Here is a 21,285-nt window from a genome sequence, read left to right as displayed (position 1 = left end):
ATAAACTTCTAGTCAGAAATATCCTACAACATTTACTACCTTAGAAATGAGAAAACATTCTAATTCTGTTAAAAGCAACAACAGGCAGGGAAAACACGTTTTAATTGTAAAAGCATCGTCCAAATATTTAATATTTTCAGAAGCCGGTATTCTTGTTGTGGAAACCCACTAATAGCAGTTTTATTTATTTCATTTTTATATATTAAGGTAGATGAGAAACTATACCGCAAATATACAGTAAAACAGATTTATGAGAGGATGGGGGACCTCAAAAAGGGGTCTTATCTATTAGGCAAGAAGCCTTAGAGTGATTGCTGTTCATTTGGAGCCAGAGAGCTGCTTCTCCCTCAAGCAAGCAGCAAAATTCTGAAGACTTTACTCACTCTGGTTTCTGATACACTTCACTCCCAACAGTTCAGCCTGTCAGCAGCCAGAGTGAGAGGGAAGGGAGTTAGAGGTTTAGCAAGCTGGCTGGATGCTGTGTCCTTGGCAGAACATTACCCAGAAGCTACCACTGAAATGAGAATGAAGAAGATCTTCATTTATCCCAACAAATTTAAAAATAAATCTGATGCATGCATGCATGCATCTTTAACCCATACAGGAAAATCAGGCACTGACAACTCTAATGGCATCCATGCAGAAAGCCCCTGCCTATGACTTAGAAGTTACTAATTCAATTAGCAGTTTAGGTACCTACTAGATCTCACCTAGAGAAATGAAGAGTGATGCAGAATTACCTGTTTGCCTCTCTTTGGGTCCGGGGGGAGGCATAGTCCCAAATTAGGGCCCACCGTGCAGTCTGGAGACCACATAGGAGCACTGTATCCTTTGAGTCTAACCCTTGCTACAATGGTGGGTATGCACAGTGGTGTTTGGGCTAAACAAGAAAGCCTCAGGTAGCTACCTAAATAATGTCGCCTTGCAAATGGCTTTCACCTTATAGGTAAGCAGGCAAGTAGCGTATAAAAAGTCTCGGAAAAAAAAATCAGGTGTTGAAAAACACTAGCACAGTTCCCATATTACCGTAACACATTCTTTAATATGGACTGGTGTAACGAGGCAAATACTCAACACAAACAGTTCTTGAAGCTAAGCTGAACTTAAAAAGTTATAAAACCAAACACTATTGATAATACAAAACAAAACAAAAGACTGTGTATTTAACAAAATCATGAGTGTAAATAAACAAATCACAAAATGTATTTGAAACATTAATTTACTGATTATGTAATACTAGTTTTACCTTATGCTGGGTCATGCTGAGCTGTAATATACCCTTCCAGTCAATAAGTGCAAGGCAAAGAAATAATTCTGGTAGCACTCCATTCCATCACTGGGTATACACACAGTCACATGGAAACGCACCTGCTCATGTACACCTACAAACAACTCTGAAGACTACCAATATACCTAATGCAGTGATCTCAGACTCAGGACCTGCAAACCCAACTACTTTGTCTGCAAAGTAATTTCTCTCCTTCCTTCCTTCATTCTCCGATTATCCACTTCATCCTGTTCAGGGATGCAATATTAGCACTATGCACCTTGACCCTGATTCAGATAAACCCATTAGTTGAGTTTATTACTTTATTTTTATAATTTCAACTGAATGAGTTTTCGTCTCCCTCCTTCTCTCATTCCACATCAAGTTACTATGTGAGGCAAGCACATGCATCAGTTGTCTAAGCAACTGATCTCAGTAAATATACCACAGTTTCTAGTCATTTGGCAAGACCGGTCAACAGAAACAGATATACCAGTCAGCACAGACAGTTTTCTCTTACATTTATTTTTATAAACTCTGGCAGGATACTAGATATTGAGTTTCAGTTGCAATAGTAAACACTGCAAACAGCAGTGATCCACTCATTTATGTTTTTTTTCTTTTTTATAACAAAGAAATCAGGGTTTAGGGTATGCAAATCACAAAAGGAGATTGGTAAACATATTACTGTAGTCATCAATTTTTGTAATTTTCTTTGCAATCCCACAATGGACTACATCGCCAAGCATGGGCGACTTTTGGGTGGGCAGTGTGTATGGGGAAAAAAAATATCAGTTTCATGATGATAATAAAATTATGAGTGGTATGGCTTAGTGGTATGATGGCAATGTATATGTTTGTGACAGCAACAAGATGAAATGCAGTAATGTGGCCATTCTTTCCTTCACCTTCACCACAATCTAATATCAGCAAAGTCAACAGAAAGTGACTATCTTTTTGAAGATGGGGCAGGCTGTGTGTGTGCGTGCGTGTGCAGGCGTGTGTGAAAAAACAGTGCAATTTTTTGATCACTGCTGAACAATCACTGAAATGGCTTGCTAGGGGCAGTGTACGTACCTACGATCAATAAGTTAGAATGTTTTACTAAGACCATTATGCCTTTCATTTCTTTACAATCAGACATCAGCAGTATGCACACCACGTCAGGTCTTGCATAAATATAGTTTTGTTAGAACAGATCCTACCTAAATACAATATTCTCTTAGCACAGACCTGAAATGCAGCCATATTAAAACAGGCCTATATCTTAATTTTATATTTCACATTTTACATGTAGTTTCAATAAATGCAGTTTCACTAGAAAAGAATGTTTCAGTAAATAACCTTCAGGCCAAAACACTGATAAAGTTGCAAAGAACTAGGGGACATTTTGTTGAGATCATGCAGAAATAGAAACAGTTAGGAGACATTTGTAGATTAGGTACCTGCAATAATAAATATTATTTAGTTGGTACAAGGCTTGAGAACTGGAGTTAAAGATGCTTGTAAAATGTACAAAGGAAATGTACAGAGAAGTTGTACTAAGCTAGATACTTTCGAGAAAAAGTCAGTTCAGAAGTTGCAAAAGTTACAGCCAACTGTACAGTGCTGTTCATTTAAATTATTTAGTCTTGAGATGTCGACGTCTGAGTATTCAGTTTGCAGATTTCCATTAGAGAAGTTTCAGTTTGATTCAGTTCATCAGCACTGTCATTCTAATATGAATATGCTGCTACCTGAAATGCGAACATGTTTGTATTGCTGCTCACAACATAATAAATTCCAATGTAAAAACCGCAAAAAGAATTGTGACTTTTATTCTGAAAAGTGCAAGAAACGAGAAACTGTGAAATTTGGCACTTTTCAGTCGGATACAGACAGTGGTTGATTTCTTTCACACACACAGTGGCCTTCTTTTCTGAGTGTGCGGGTGGGGGCAGACTATATGTGAAAGCAAAGGCCAAATGACAGACCACTGTTAAATGATCACTGATATCGATAACCGATGAGCACTATATGTGTCTGAAAACAAGTTGAAATACGTGCACAAAATAGTAAATGTATTTTGATTTCATAATGTAAGAACTGAAGCCACTATGATTTGTCCCTGAAACTGATGTTTTTCAGCAGTTAATAAACCAAACTTATTAAACTTGTCTAGTAATGCCATGTGGCCCTTCAGCTGAATATACTAGTACTCATGTGGACCTCATGCACCCATAACCTAAAGGCATTTCTTTGACATATGAGAGGAAACTCGAGCCATCTGACCAAAACCCATGCAGAAACACTAAGGATATGCAGCCTCTGTGCAGAAGGCACCTCAGATGAGACCACAACAGAAGCTCCAAGTGCTATGAGGAAGCAATACTATGAGCTGAACAACTCTGTTGCCTGATGTTTACTGCAAATAAGACATGGTAGCCTATATGAGACCTGATAAAAGATGAGACAGACCACTCATGTCACCCATCTCAAACCCTGACTGGTAGATGCCATTATAATGATAACCAGTTAGCATTCTATTCCTTTCCAAAAAATGCACTACGCCCACAGAATGTTCACATTCATCCCACAGTGCTGGCACATCTGACATTTAGGATCATTCCCAACCGGTGACATCAATGGTGCCTTGCCACTGCGTAGGCAGACTGACAACTGGCTAGTCTTTTTTTTAAGTCTTTTCAGTTTTAATTGGTAATTTATTAAATTTAATAACAGTACAGCAGTATATTATATAGCTGACTCTCAACACTGCTGTTAAAGAAACCATAAGGCATTCACCAAACACCGAATATAAAATTATACACAAATGAAAGTAATTTATTTACTTATATTTATCAATACTAACCAATTTGAGCCTCAGCCCAGATGAAATACAAAACAGAAACATTTATTATAGTAAGCAATAACAGAGTAGTTCAGACTAGCTGCAAAGAAACCCTGTATACAAACATTCTCGTAAACATGCATAGAGTAATGCACAATATATATACGTTAGTTAATGACAGGGTAATATAACACTCAAAGTCATGTAAATTTAGGAAACATCAACAGTGAATTGGTTTACCTTTTTCCCAGTTAACAAAGTCCAAAGGCATACCATTTGACCAGAACCATCCACTAGAAATATCCAACTGGTTTAGACCAATCCACATCTTGTCTGGAAGGTCTTTTTCTAAACGAGAAAGGAAACTAATTACCAATGTATATCTTCTCTCATTTACAGTAGAAAAATGACAAAGTCACTTTACATATTCAGAAAAATTCAGCACAATGCAAACCACTAAGGGATCTGCCCAAATTATCTGCAAAAATTCAGTAATAAGGCAGCAGAGTGCATGCTTAGTGATAAGGAAAGTATTATACAAACTTGTATGTCAAAATTACCAGAACACAAAATGTTATACCATTCAGTCTACTGCGCAAAAAGTCAAAAATAGTTAACTAACAAGAAAAAACTGTGTTTTGCAGAGGTACCCCCCAACCACCCCACATCTTCTACTACTTACATATACCAATGATGTGATACCACAACAGTAGGGAAAAGAGAAAATTCCCCGATCTCTACTATGCAATGATCTTCTTTCGGCTTTTTCCTGGTTAGGGGCCGCCACAGCGGATCACTTGTCCACTCATGATTGGCAGTGGAGTTTTTACGGTGTCCAGTTGCAAGCCCGGCACCCAACCTTCCACAGAAGGCACACACATGCACGCACATGCTCACACCTAGGGCCAATTTAGAGCGTCCAATCCACCTACAGCATGTCTTTGGGATGTGGGAGGAAACCGGAGCACCCGGAGGAAACCCACGCGACCACAGGGAGGACATGCAGACTCTGCACAGAAGGCACCCCAGCCAAGGATCAAACCAGAGAACCTCTTGCTGTGAGGTGACAACGCTAACCGCTGCACCACTGTGGCCGCCCTCTACTATGCAATGATCTTATACAATAAACAGCACTCCATGGTCCTCAAAACATTCAGTGATTCACATTTCAGCTGAAAGGATGTTTGACAGAATATATTGCAAGAATTTTCAGCACAGTTCAGACCTCAGAATGTTACTTCATCTAAATGCATTTATAATTTCTATTTGCAATTGTTGAACTGCAGGTTTGTCGTGTTTTGGCTGAGAAATACTGAACATTTTGACAAAATAATATCATCTAACAGAGTTCAAGAATTACAGTTTGCTACTCATCCACATCTCCACATCTCCAGTAAAATTTTAGAACCTGCTAGTATGTGTTGTGTGCCCTTCTGATACACATGATCAATAATGCTGTATCAATGCAACTGTAAAATATTTATATGCTCACTGTTCTCAAGTGACCTGTGATGGCACACTGTGCAGTAGATCACTACTGGATTTGACATTCTGGTCTTGGCAGACATCTTGCTTTCTCTAGCTCAGGAGTGCATGTGCCTCCTGCTGGTGTAAACCATAATGTCATAAGGCAATTAATAAAATACGTCCAGATGCTGAGTTCTCCATTTTGACTTCCAGCAAATTAGTGAACATGTCTGAGAAACATAAACATGAAAATAAAGTGAAATACTAGTCTAATACCAGGGAGATCCATCTGCATAGGCAGTAAGAATGACCATCAAACACTGACAGAAGGATGGAAGGTAAAGTAATTTACTGCAGAGAGCTTCATCCCTAAAACCAAGTGCTCCCTGCAGTGGACCATTGCTGGGAAGAATCTAAAAAAGAGCCCTCAAATAACCTTACTCCAGACATGCAGGAACCAGAGAAAAGGCCAAAAGGCAAAGAAGGACAAGTATCGAAGCATTGATGTGCCAAAGGAGGTCTGACTCTGACAGTCATGATCCAAACAGCAGAATTTGGAAAAAGTATACACGGATGATCATGTGCCACTGCACTAATATCTACAATGGACATGTACTGTACATTTAAATGTTATTACCTATGCAGCAGCAAGGAGGTTGGAGGCAGAAAATGATGCATACACTAATTCACAAGGGAATTATCTGTGCCATAGAAGCCACTCTGTAGCAAAGAAGAACACCTAATCAATTTTCTGAAATGCATGCACTATTCTCAAATAAAACTTAAGATGTTCATGCATTTCAACTTGATTCTGTCTACAGAAAGAAGCAGGGAGATGGAGAACTGACTGATGAGTATTTACAAATACAATTTTCGTAAGTCATATGGATTAGCTTTAAGGCATTCCTAATTCTTGTCTGCAGGACATGAGGGACAAATCAAACCATTTCTGATAATATATATTAAAAAAGCTTAACTTTACTTATTGGCAATAAACTCGATCCGAGTGTATTATGGAAAGACTCTAGGCTGGAGCACTAGTTTTAAAGCTCAGATCTGACAAACAGCTTGAGGATCCATCAGTCGGATGGGATAGACAGGAAGGAAAGGATAGTATAATTGTACAAATAAACTTACAGTAACTGTAGATGTTTGAATGATCACAACTGCAGTAGCCTTAGGTATACATGTTATATCCTGCATAGGATAAAACAGTTGGCCAGCTTCCAAAGCTTTAGGAAACCTTCCACACATATTGGTAGATTACCCCAATTTACTACATTTGGGAGGTGGAAGAAGAAGGGTCGAGAAGGACCAAATTGAAGCTTCTAGAGTCTAACCCTTTCCAAAAAGCCATTGATGAGGCCAAGGCCCGCCTTGACCCTGCTTAGAACAGTTTTGGTGTGCTAAGTATAACAAAAGATAACAGCTTTAGACAACTATTTGGAAACAGCCTGTTTTGATAGAGGTTGTCCCTTCTTACCTTCACAAGAAATGAAAAACTGATCTGAAGATATGAATGATTTAGTTCTGTCAAGATAGTACTCGAGTTGTCTGTGGACATCCAAGGGATGGAGTATCATTTCTACCTCATTTTTAGGTTTGGGAACCAAATTGAAGCTTCTAGAGTCTAACCCTTTCCAAAAAGCCATAGATGAGGCCAAGGCCCTGGTAGAGTGAGCCCTGACCCTGCTTAGAACAGTTTTGGTGTGCTAAGTATAACAAAAGATCACAGCTTTAGACAACTATTTGGAAACAGCCTGTTTTGAAAGAGGTTGTCCCTTCTTACCTTCACAAGAAATGAAAAACTGATCTGAAGATATGAATGATTTAGTTCTGTCAAGATAGTACTCGAGTTGTCTGTGGACTTCCAAGGGATGGAGTATCATTTCTACCTCATTTTTAGGTTTGGGAAAGAAAATGGGGAGATGGATAGTTTGGCTTAAAATAAACTCAGATACCACTTTAGGCATAAAAGGAGAGTTAGTTCTCAAAGAAACTTTGTCTCAATGAAAAACGAAATAAGGATAACTCACCATAAAAGCTTGCAGCTCAAACACCCTTCCTGCAAAAGTCAGAAAAATCAGGAAAACTGTTTTCCATATTAAGAACCTCAAGTCAGCCAGGTTAGATGGTTCAAATGGAACAAGTGTTAGCTTCTCAAACATAAAATTAAGATTCCCAAGGAGGGGCCAACATTTTTTTTTGTGTGTGTATACTGAAAGAGGAGGACCCTGGGGCAGAAATACTGAAATGGCCGATCAATGAACCTTGATGGAGGAGTTAGAAAGGCCATAGGATATCAACTCAGACAGATATTGTAAAACCAGAGAATAATTAGCCCTGAATGGGTGCTGGTTATGATGATGGATTCAACGAAAAAAACTTTTCCATTTACAAATATATGATTTTCATGTTGCAGGCTTGCATCCATTAGTACCTGCTGCACATCCTCAGTAAACAGGTGCCTAAAGGGAAATAAGACCTTATAATCCATGCATTCAGCCGAAACTGACTGGGGTTTGGGTGTATTAAATACCCCTACTACTGTGACAGTAGATCCTATCTGTGGGGAAGCTTTCATAATTGCAGTGACCATTTCCCAGAAGATAAGAGAAAATACAGTTATGTAAACTTACCATAAATGTAGATGATCGAGTGTACTCACTGTTGCAGTTCTGACTTGTGGGATGTCCTGCCATGGAAGCCCTTGGCTGGCCTGACTGAGAATTTGTCTGTCTCCTGAAGTTGGCAGATGCTATGTCCCACTCACTACATCTGGATATAAGGGAAGTCCGCCGGCGCCATGACCTCAGTACTGTCTTGCCCCCAAACATGTACTTAAGCAGAATGTCCAAGCCTATCCCATAAGCAACAGGGAAAGTAAGGAGGGAAAAACCTACTGCAGCAGTGAATGCACTGAAACATCTACATTTATAGAAAGTGTATACAACTGCACTACTTTCTTCATGTTTCACTGTAACAGTCCTGACTTATGGGATGAACTACTGCAGCAGTGAATGCACTGAAACATATACATTTATAGTAAGTGTATACAACTCTACTACTTTCTTCATGTTTCACTGTAACAGTCCTGACTTATGGGATGAACTACTGCAGCAGTGAATGCACTGAAACATCTACATTTATAGAAAGTGTATACAACTGCACTACTTTCTTCATGTTTCACTGTAACAGTCCTGACTTATGGGATGAACTACTGCAGCAGTGAATGCACTGAAACATATACATTTATAGTAAGTGTATACAACTGTACTACTTTCTTCATGTTTCACTGCTGCAGTCCTGACTTATGGGATGAACTACTGCAGCAGTGAATGCATTAAAACATCGACATTTATAGTAAGTGTATACAACTGCACTACGTTCTTCATGTTTCACTATTGCAGTCCTGAACTATGGGATGAACTACTGCAGCAGTGAATGCACTGAAACATCGACATTTACAGTAAGTGTATACAACTGCACTACTTTCTTCATGTTTCACTGCTGCAGTCCTGACTTATGAGATGAACTACTGCAGCAGTGAATGCACAAAAACTTCTACATTTATAGTAAGTGTTCTGCAATACGTTCTTCATGTTTCACTATTGCAGGCCTGACTTATGGGATGCACTGTTGCAGTCCTGACTTATGGGATGAACTACTGCAGCAGAGAATGCACTGAAACATCACCATTTATAGCAAGTGTATACAACTGCACTACTTTCTTCATGTTTCACTGTTGCAGTCCTGACTTACGGGATGAACTACTGCAGCAGTATATGCACTGAAACATCTACATTAAGTGTATACAACTGTACTACTTTTTTCATGTTTAACTGTTGCAGTCCTGACTTATGGGATGAACTACTGCAGCAGTGAATGCACTGAAACATCTAAATTTATAGTAAGTGTATACAACTGCACTACCTTCTTTATGTTTCACTGTTGCAGTCCTGACTTATGGGATGAACTACTGCAGCAGTGAATGCACTGAAACATCTACATTTATAGTAAGTGTATAGAACTGTACTACTTTCTTTATGTTTCACTGTTGCAGTCCTGACTTATGGGATGAACTACTGCAGCAGTGAATGCACTGAAACATTTACGGTTATAATAAGTGTATACAACTGTACTACTTTCTTCACATTTCACTGTTGCACTCCTGACTTATGGGATGAACTACTGCAGCAGGGAATGCAGTGAAACATCTACATTTATAATAAGTTTATACAACTGAACTACTTTCTTCACGTTTCACTGTTGCAGTCCTGACTTATGGGATGAACTACTGCAGCAGTGAATGCACTGAAACATCTACATTTACAGTAAGTGTGTACAACTGCACTACTGTCTTCATGTTACACTGTTGCAGTCCTGACTTATGGGATGAACTACTGCTGCAGTGAACGCACTGAAACATCTACATTTATAGTAAGTGAATACAACTGCATTACTTTCTTCATGTTGCACTGTTGCACTCCTTACTTATGTGATGAACTACTGCAGCAGTGAATGCACTGAAACATCTACATTTACAGTAAGTGTGTACAACTGCACTACTTTCTTCATGTTGCACTGTTGCAGTCCTGACTTATGGGATGAACTACTGCTGCAGTGAATGCACTGAAACATCTACATTTATAGTAAGTGAATACAACTGCATTACTTTCTTCATGTTGCACTGTTGCACTCCTTACTTATGTGATGAACTACTGCAGCAGTGAATGCACTGAAACATCTACATTTACAGTAAGTGTGTACAACTGCACTACTTTCTTCATGTTGCACTGTTGCAGTCCTGACTTAAGGGATTAACTACTGCTGCAGTGAATGCACTTAAACATCTACATTTATAGTAAGTGTATACAACTGCACTTCTTTCTTCATGTTTCACTATTGCAGTCCTGACCTATGGGATGAACTACTGCAGCAGTGAATGCACTGAAACATCGACATTTACAGTAAGTGTATACAACTGCACTACTTTCTTCATGTTTCACTGCTGCAGTCCTGACTTATGGGATGAACTACTGCAGCAGTGAATGCACAAAAACATCTACATTTATAGTAAGTGTATACAACTGTACTACTTTCCTCATGTTTCACTGTTGCAGTCCTGACTTACAGGATGAACTACTGCAGCATTGAATGCACTGAGACATCTACATCTATAGTAAGTGTATACAACTGTACTACTTTCTTCATGTTTCACTGTTGCAGTCCTGACTTTTGGGATGAACTACTGCAGCAGTGAATGCACTGAAACATCTACATTTATAGTAAGTGTATACAACTGTACTACTTTCTTCATGTTTCACTGCTGCAGTCCTGACTTATGGGATGAACTACTGCAGCAGTGAATGCACTGAAACATCTACATTTATAGTAGGTGTATACAACTGTGCTACCTTCTTTATGTTTCACTGTTGCAGTCCTGACTTATGGGATGAACTACTGCAGCAGTGAATGCACTGAAACATCTACATTTACATTAAGTGTATACAATTGCACTACTTTCTACATGTTTCACTTTTGAAGTCCTGACTTTTGGCATGAACTACTGCAGCAATGAATGCACTGAAACATCTACATTTATAGTAAGTGTATACAACTGTACTACTTTCTTCACGTTTCACTGTTGCAGTCCTGACTTTTGGGAGGAACTAATGCAGCAGTGAATGCACTGAAACATCTACATTTATAGTAAGTGTATACAACTGCACTACTTTCTTCATGTTTCACTGTTGCACTCCTGACTTATGGGATGAACTACTGCAGCAGTGAATGCACTGAAACATCTACATTTGTAGTAAGTGTGTACAACTGTACTACTTTCTACATGTTTCACTGTTGCAGTCCTGACTTTTGGGAGGAACTTCTGCAGCAGTGAATGCTCTGAAACATCTACATTTATAGTAAGTGTATACAACTCTACTACTTTCTTCATGTTTCACTGCTGCACTCCTGACTTACGGGATGAACTACTGCAGCATTGAATGCACTGAGACATCTACATTTATAGTAATAGTGTACAACTGTACTACTTTCTTCATGTTTCACTGCTGCACTCCTGACTTATGGGATGAACTACTGCAGCAGTGAATGCACTGAAAAAAGAAGTTATGTCCTTACCATAACGTTCCATGTGGAGTGTTCATCTCGCCTTGGTTATTACACATGGGTTCGGAGCCGATCCTCGGCTCCGTGCCGGCCGACTGCAAGCTCTGCATCGAGAAGAAGCTCGAGGACATCTAATACCCACAATCCCCCTCTGCCTTTACCTCAGATCTAGTTTGCAAGCAAACCAGACATAAAAGCACGCACACATGCCAAACTATATACATAGATGTACATATATACAAACATACCAAGGGTATGATAGTAACACTAATAATGCAACAGCAGAAGGAGAATACTCCAGACCAGGCACCAAATTGAGCGTTCTTCCTAAGGGTGGGAGGGTGGGAGTGTAATAACCAAGCGAGATGAACACTCCACATGGAGCGTTATGGTAAGGACATAACTTCTTTATGTGAGAGTGTTCAATCTCGCCTTTGTTCTACACATGGGTAGCGCCTAGCTCCATGATCCTGAGAAACTCAAGGGAGAGCGTTCCTGAGCACAGTGGAACCAAAGGTTGCCCTATCCTAGAAACCCTGTCCACTTTGTAATGAGAGATAAATGTATGTGGTTTAGCCCAAGTAGCAGCCGCACAAATAGTGTCTAGTGGTAAGCGAGCTGCGTGAGCTAAAGATGTAGAAACTGATCTGGTGGAATGTCCTTTGGGTTTGACTGATAATGTTTGATCAGAGGCCCCATAAACATATGTGATACAGTCAGTTAGCCATTTAGAAAGAGTTCGTTTCGTAACTGCAAGACCCTTTCTGCTGTCAGCAAAAGCTACAAATAGTTGATCAGATTTCCTGTGATCTTTTGTTCTATCCAAATAAAATCTGAGTTGTCTATGGACATCCAGTTTGTGCAACATATACTCCAATTTGTTAGAGTGGTTCTTAAAGAAGGTGGGTAATTCAATGGACTGATTAATATTACTAGAAGAGCAAACTTTGGGGAGAAAGGATGGATTAGTGCGTAGGATACTCTGTCAGAATGAAATATTAAATAAGGATGTTTGACAGAAAGGGCCTGAAGCTCAGACACTGCCTAGCAGATGTAATGGCCACTAGAAATAAAGTTTTCCATGACAAAATTTCAATGTGCAACTTGAGGCTGGTTCAAAGGGTGGCAACATCAATTTAGAGAGTAACAGGTTCAAATTCCACGGTGATGTCGGACTTCTGACTGGTGGTCTGATATGAAAAGAACCTTTTAAAAAGCTTTACAAAGTCTGTGAGCCATGATAGGCACCACATTCCTCTACATGATAGTTAGAAATGGCAGCTAACTGTACTCTTAAAGTAGCCGGGAAGCTCCCTCATGAAATAGTTCAGTCAAGAACTCTAAAATCTTGTTTAGCGGAGCTATAACAGGGTCCAAATGATGTGACTCGCCCAAAGACAAAAGCGTTTCCACTTACTGGTGTAAGTCTTAGTAGTGGAAACTTTATGAGAAGCCACTAAAATATCTTGAACCGCCGATGTAAGGGGAACCGACCTGGCTAGAAAGGAGCAGCCAAGCTGCTAGATGGAGAGATTCTAGAGATGGGTGAGGAACTCCTGACAGTGAGTCAGTAGATCTGGCTCTGGGTCCAGCATCCAAGGTCCCGAATGCGGTGATGCAATAGAAAAGGGAACCAAATTTGACGAGGCCAGAACGGAGCAATGAGGATAATAGTCCTCTGAAGGTTGTTGACTTTCTGTAGAAACTTTGCAATCAGGGGAAATGGAGGAAAAGCATATAGGAGACCCGGGGCCAATCGCACCAGCGTCCCTGGGGACTTCCCCTGGAGGGTAATAGGGCAAAGTAGCTCCTGCATTTGGCGTTCATTGGAGACGCAAACAGATCGCAGGTAGGCTGGCCCCATTTGCGAAAAATCATTCTCGCAACTGACTGTTTGAGGACCACTCGTTGAGGCAACAGTATTGCCCTGCTCAGCCTGTCGGCTATGGCGTTGGATGACCCGGGATGTGCGTTGCGATCAGAAAGCGACGGTGGACTACGCCCATTGCCAAATTCTCATGGCCTCTCTGCATAGTTGGTAAGACCTGGTTCCCCTTGCTTGTTTATGTACCAGACTACGGACATGTTGTCTGTCTGAACTGCAATGGTCCCTGGAGGAAGAAGGGGAGCAAAGTGTTGCAACGCCAAAACACTGCCCTCAACTCCAGAACATTGATGTGCAGATTGTACTCCAGATTGGTCCATTAAGCCTTGGACTGTCTGTCCCTGAAAGATGCCCCCCACCCTATCAGGGAAGCGTCCGTGGTTATAAATTAAGCTGACGGTGCGGGTAGCACAAATGGTCTTCCGCTGGATAGGTTGCAAGTCTGTAACCACCACATTAGGTGTGATTTGCATGTTTCGTTATCAATATTTCGTGAGTCAGTGGAAGTTGTTGGAATGACCATTGTGCAAACAGAAGCCATTGTAGCACTCTCATGTGCAGTCTTCCCAATGGTATCGCGAGAGAAGCTGCCATGAGACCCAAGACTTTCAGAACAAGTTTTGAAGGGGACTTTCTGGACGACAGCAGAAGAGAAATGTTGATTTGAAGTGCTACTATTCTTTCTGTAGGAAGTCTTAGAACTAAATGGTGCGTATCTAATTCCGCTCCTATGAATAAGATATGCTGTGATGGCTGTAGTAAAGATTTTTCAAATTTACTGAAATTCCAAGGTGTGTACAAAGTTGTAGGGTGTAATCCTGGCCTGTATCAGTTGGCCTGGTGGTGGCAGACAGGAGCCAGTCGTCCAGATCACGGAAACACCTGGAATCCTAGGCGCCTCAGATGAGGCGCTACCACTGCCATGCATTTGGTGAAGACCCTGGGGCTGTGGTCAGACCAAAGGGCAGGGCTCAAACTGATAGTGACTGGCTCCCAGCCGAGCATAAATGATCCCTGGGCGCCCTGGCCATTTTGATGTGGTAGTATGCGTCCTTCAGATCTATTGAGCACATCCAGTCGTCCTTCTGTAAGAATGGAAGGATCGATTGAAGCGTGACCATTTGGAACTTTTCCTTCTTGACAAAGGTGTTGAGATGGCTTAGGTCCAGAATCGGCCTCCAGTCCCCTGTTTTCTTTGGAACTAAAAAGAACCTTGAGTAAGTTCCGAATCCTATTTGGTCCGCTGGGACTGGTTGGATGACTCTCTTTCCTAGCAGCTTTGAAATTTCTGTAGCTGCTGGCTCTCGCAGATGGGGTGGTACATCTGGGAGTTTTCTCTTTGGAATGGGGGTGGATAGAAATGGGATTTTGTAACCTCTGGTAACAACGCTTTTTACCCAATTGTCTGAAGAAAGGTTTTGCCAGGCCTGAGGGTATAAAGCTAAGCGACCCCCGACTGCCTCCAGAGCAGGACAGTCGGGCCTCCTCTCAGGAGTGCTGAAAAGGTTTGCCAGGAGGTTATCCTTGTCACCTTGGTTTTGCGGACCCCTCTGCCGCCAGGCGGCGTCTTCCACCTCTGCCCCCCTCTGCCTCTAGAGGGGCATCACCCTGTGTGTTTGGGAAAGATCCTTGGGGTTTTGAAACCACATTTTCCCACGTTGCCCTTTGGGGTACGGTCTGGAAGGGTGGAAAACGGACTCCGACAGCAGACAGAGTCTTTCCCTCCTGTTCACACGGGTAAGGGTCTCCTTTACTTTAGGGCCAAAAGTGTGGCTCCATCAAATGGGGCGTTAGTAAAGGAAGACTTGAAGGCTTCCGCGAATCGAACATAAGCGCATCCAGGATTGCCTACGAAGAGCAATCGCTGAAGCCGCTGCCCTACTCGATCCTCGGCTGCGTATGATATCAGCCTCATGGACGAGTTTACAATGGATGTAAGGGTGTTGAGATGTGCTGTAACTTTCTCTGAAACAGCAGCATCTGTAGTACCCTGGAGGGTATCTCCCAACTCTTTGACTAGATCCCTCTGTAAGCGTGTAAAATGAGTCAAATAGTTCAGGGAACGCATAGTGTAAGCCCCTGTACTGAAAATGCTTCCCGTATCTGTCCATGGTCCTAGAATCTCTGTTAGGCGGATGGACAGATGAGGAAGACTCCGACATCTCCTTTTTCATGGCCGCTGCCACCACCATGGCGTCTACTGGAACTCCTTTGGTGAGGTAAGCCTTGTCCTGTGGTGCCGTAATGTACTTATTAGGCTTCCTAGGGACTGGTTCCACCGTGTCAGGTGTCTCCACGCCCTTGAGCAATCAACTCCATTAACTCATCGAAGGCGGAGTGACCCAGGAGGAGGAAGGGCGAGCACCAAATGCCTTCAGCAAAACTGACTCATCCTCAGAAGGGGGGAGGGATTGCCAGTCACCTCTCTGTTTTAGAATCTCCAAGATGTCAGAAAAGGAGACATCTCCTGAAGGTGACTTAGGGGACCCTTCTGACTCATCCAAGTCAGTATCGGATGTCAAAGATTCTTGTGGAGAATCTAAGTGTCTCCTCTTACACAATCTTTTCCTAGGGACTTCTTCGTGGGGAACATCCGAAGAAGCCTCCGAGGAAGAGGGGGCACCCTCTAGGGGTGGCTGAGACACGGTGCTCGGCGCTTGGATGTAGCCGTGGGTGCAGAGGAGGATAACGGTCCTTTATGGGGAGGAGAAGCTGTTCCTGCTGATGTGGTTGTCTGGGTAGACAACACCTTGCTCATGAGGTCGAAGGCCCCGGGTCCCAAGTCGAGGTATCTCCCGGTTCGAAGAAATGGGAAGAATCCCGAAACAGGAACCGAAGGCACCGACCCGAGGACGGAACGAGTCGATCCACGCCGAGGCTCCGAGAGAGTGTCGGAACGAAACATCAGTCCGACTCGGTCCCGGAACCAAGGATGGATCTTGACTCCGAGACTCCAGTACCGGATCGGATGGAGTTGAGGTGAACGGTGCCGACCGAGAAAAGACGGTTCTGGCACGAGGGCTCCACAATCATCAGTTCAGCTTCTTCCGGCTCCGAAGACTGGATAGGTCTCGGAGGAGGAACAGATGGAGATAGTGGAAGGCCTTCAAGTCTCGACATCAACTGAGAGGAGACCGAGATAAGCTTGGATAAGGCCGTATTCTCCATCAATTTCTGCACCACACGGTCCACATCGGTGTCGGAGAGGGCCTGGAAGAGCGAGTCGAAGGATCGAAGACGGAGCCGACCTCAACAGAGTCGGTGGAGGGAGCTCCGTCACCGGTTCCAAGACTCGAGGCTCGGAAACTGCCAACAGTTGAACACTCGGCCCCGAAGTCTGTGGAACCGGTGATCTAACTTTGCCCGAAGAGCTCGGAGCCGATGACTTGGGCTCCGACGTCTTCGATTCCTTCGAGGATTTGGATGCCTGGTCTGAAGCATCCAGAGCCTCCTGGAAAGAAGGTTTCAATAACCCTCTGTCCATCAGTTTCCTGCGCCTATCTGTCATGACCCTCCCACTAAAAGAGTGACAAATTGAACAGTCCTCTTGTAAGTGGAGAGGGCCAAGGCAGTAGACACAGGAACTGTGGTTGTCAGTGACCGACATTTTTTGGCCACACTGGCAACGTTTAAATCCAGATTTCATTTTCTCAGACATTTTGTAGTAAGAGAAAAAAGTCAAGTCCAGTAACAGTCAATCCAGAGAAAAAAAGGGTCAAATCCGGTAAATATGTCAGTCCAGTTGTCTAATCCAAGTAGGGGTGGTAGGCCCCGAAAAACTCTATACCAGTTAAAAGAAGTTAAACTAAGTTAACGGTACCGAGAATTTCTCTCTACACACACCATACACTAAATACACTAACAAGTAATTTTGAACAAGTTCTCCTAAAATTTAACAAAAAGAAAGTTAAATCTTATCTGAAGATGCTCGAGCTAGCCTCCAACGATGCGAATGCAGCAGCGGCAAACTAGATCTGAGGTAAAGGCAGAGGGGGATTGTGGGTATTAGATGTCCTTGAGCTTCTTCTCGATGCAGAGCTTGCAGTCGGCCGGCACGGAGCCGAGGATCGGCTCCGAACCCATGTGTAATAACCAAGGCGAGATTGAACACTCTCACATCATCTACATTTATAGTAAGTGTATACAACTGTACTACTTTCTTCACGTTTTACTGTTTCTGTCCTGACTTATGGGATGAACTACTGCAGCAGTGAATGCACTGAGACATCTACATTTATAGTAAGTGTATACAACTGCACTACTTTCTTCATGTTTCACTGGTGCAGTCCTGACTTATGGGATGAACTACTGCAGCAGTGAATGCACTAAAACATCTACATTTATAATAGGTGTATACAACTGCACTAGTTTCTTCATGTTTCACTGTTGCAGGCCTGACTTATGGGATGAACTACTGCAGCAGTGAATGTACTGAAACATTTACAGTTATAATAAGTGTATACAACTGTACTACTTTTTTCATGTTTCACTGTTGACCTCCTTACTTTTGTGATGAATTACTGCAGCAGTGAATGCATTGAAACATCTACATTTATAGTAAGTGTATACAACTGCACTACTTTCTTCATGTTGCACTGTTGCACTCCTGACTTAAGGGATTAACTACTGCTGCAGTGAATGCACTGAAACATCTAAATTATAGTAAGTGTGTACAACTGTACTACTTTCTACATGTTGCACTTCTGCACTCCTGACTTATGGGATGAACTACTACAGCAGTAAATGCACTGAAACATCTACATTTATAGTAAGTGTATACAACTGCACTACTTTCTACATGTTTCACTGTTGCAGTCCTGACTTATGGGATGAATCACTGCAGTCCTGACTTATGGGATGAACAACTGCAGCAGTGAATATACTGAGACTTCTACATTTATAGTTAGTGTATACAACTGCACTACCTTCTTTTTGTTTCACTGTTGCAGTCCTGACTTATGGGATGAACTACTGCAGCAATGAATGCACTGAAACATCTACATTTACAGTAAGTGTATACAACTGCACTACTTTCTTCATGTTTCACTGTTGCAGTCCTGACTTATGTGATGAACTACTGCAGCAGTGAATGTACTGAAACATCTACATTTATAGTAAGTGTATACAACTGTACTACATTCTTCACGTTTCACTGTTGCAGACCTGACTTTTGGGAGGAACTTCTGCAGCAGCGAATGCACTGAAACATCTACATGTATAGTAAGTGTATACAACTGTACTACTTTCTTCATGTTTCACTCTTGCACTCCTGACATATGGGATGAACTACTGCAGCAGTGAATGCAATGAAACATCTACATTTATAGTAAGTGTATACAACTGTACTACTTTCTTCACGTTTCACTGTTGCAGACCTGACTTTTGGGAGGAACTTCTGCAGCAGTGAATGCACTGAAACATCTACATGTATAGAAGTGTATACAACTGTACTACTTTCTTCATGTTTCACTGTTGCAGTCCTGACTTATGGGATGAACTACTGCAGCAGTGAATGCACTGAAACATCTACATTTATAATAAGAGTATACAACTGCACTACGTTCGTCATGTTTCACTGTTGCACTCCTGACTTATGGGATGAACTACTGAAGCAGTGAATGCACTGAAACATCTACATATATAGTAAGTGTATACAACTGTACTACTTTCTTCATGTTTCACTGTTGCACTCCTGACTTATGGGATGAACTACTGCGGCAGTCAATGCACTTGAAACATCTACATTTATATTAAGTGTATACAACTGCACTACTTTCTACATGTTTCACTGTTGCAGTCCTGACTTAAGTGATGAACTACTGCAGCAGTGAATGCACTGAAATATCTACATTTATAGTAAGTGTATACAACTGTACTACTTTCTTCATGTTTCACTGTTGCAGTCCTCACTTATGGGATGAAATACTGCAGCAGCGAATGCACTGAAACATCGACATTTATAGTAAGTGTATACAACTGCACTACTTTCTTCATCTTTAACTGTTGCAGGCGTGACTTATGGGATGAACTACTGCAGCAGTGAATGCTCTGAAACATCTACATTTACAGTACATGTATACAACTGCACTACGTTCGTCATGTTTCACTGTTGCACTCCTGACTTATGGGATGAACTACTGCAGCAGTGAATGCACTGAAACATCTACATTTATAGTAAGTGTATACAACTGTACTACTTTCTTCACGTTTCACTGTTGCAGCCCTGACTTTTGGGAGGAACTTCTGCAGCAGTGAATGCACTGAAACATCTACAATTATAGTAAGTGTATACAACTACACTACCGTCTTTATGTTTCACTGTTGCAGTCTTGACTTATGGGATGAACTACTGCAGCAGTGAATGCACTGAAACATCTATATTTACAGTAAGTGTATACAACTGTACTACTTTCTTCACGTTTCACTGTTGCAGCCCTGACTTTTGGGAGGAACTTCTGCAGCAGTGAATGCACTGAAACATCTACAATTATAGTAAGTGTATACAACTGCACTACCTTCTTTATGTTTCACTGTTGCAGTCTTGACTTATGGGATGAACTACTGCAGCAGTGAATGCACTGAAACATCTACATTTATATTAAGTGTATACGACTGCACTACTTTCTACATGTTTCACTGCTGAAGTCCTGCATTATGGGATGAACTACTGCAGAAGTGAATGCACAGAAACATAAACATTTATAGTAAGTGTATACAACTATAGTACTTTCTTCACGTTTCACTGTTGCCCTCCTTACTTATGGGATGAACTACTGCAGCAGTGAATGCACTGAAACATCTACATTTATAGTAGGTGTATACAACTGCGCTACCTTCTTTATGTTTCACTGTTGCAGTCCTGACTTATGGGATGAACTACTGCAGCAGTGAATGCACTGAAACATCTACATTTATATTAAGTGTATAGAACTGCACTACTTTCTACATGTTTCACTTCTGAAGTCCTGACTTATGGGATGAACTACTGCAGCAGTGAATGCACTGAAACATCTACATTTGTAGTAAGTGTATACAACTGCACTACTTTCTCCATGTTTCACTGCTGCAATCTTGACTTATGGGATGAACTACTGCAGCAGTGAATGCACTGAAACATCTACATTTATAGTAAGTGTATACAACTGTACTACTTTCTTCATGTTTCACTGCTGCACTCTTGACTTATGGGATGAACTACTGCAGCAGTGAATGCACTGAAACATCTACATTTATATTAAGTGTATACAACTGAACTACTTTCTACATGTTTCACTGTTGCAGTCCTGACTTATGGGATGAACTACTGCAGCAGTGAATGCAAGGAAACATCTACATTTACAGTAAGTGTATACAACTGCACTACTTTCTTTGTATTTTACTGTTGCACTCCTGACTTATGGGATGAACTACTGCAGCAGTGAATGCACTGAAACATCTACATTTATAGTAAGTGTATACAACTGCACTACTTTCTTCACGTTTCACTGTTGCAGTCCTGACTTTTGGGAGGAACTTCTGCAGCAGTGAATGCACTGAAACATCTACATTTATAGTAGGTGTATACAACTGCGCTACCTTCTTTATGTTTCACTGTTGCAGTCCTGACTTATGGGATGAACTACTGCAGCAGTGAATGCACTGAAACATCTACATTTATATTAAGTGTATAGAACTGCACTACTTTCTACATGTTTTACTTCTGAAGTC

General features: G+C 41.5%; 1 protein-coding gene across 1 annotated transcript in view; it reads right to left on the bottom strand.

Annotated features, from left to right (window-relative positions):
- The window catches only part of LY75 (lymphocyte antigen 75), a 3,856,564-nt gene that overhangs the window by 3,414,826 nt on the left and 420,453 nt on the right, over positions 1–21,285 (bottom strand). The window contains exon 5 of the mRNA XM_044074746.1: positions 4,338–4,445. Within this exon, the coding sequence (XP_043930681.1) occupies positions 4,338–4,445 (108 nt within the window). The remainder of the gene's footprint in view (positions 1–4,337; positions 4,446–21,285) is intronic.

The sequence above is a fragment of the Protopterus annectens genome, chromosome 6.part0, assembly GCF_019279795.1.
Source record: "Protopterus annectens isolate FY-2018-M chromosome 6.part0, PAN1.0, whole genome shotgun sequence".
Classification (NCBI taxonomy): domain Eukaryota; kingdom Metazoa; phylum Chordata; order Ceratodontiformes; family Protopteridae; genus Protopterus; species Protopterus annectens.
The sequence above is the reverse complement of the archived record's forward strand: the minus strand, read 5'-3'. Positions and strand labels throughout refer to the sequence as shown.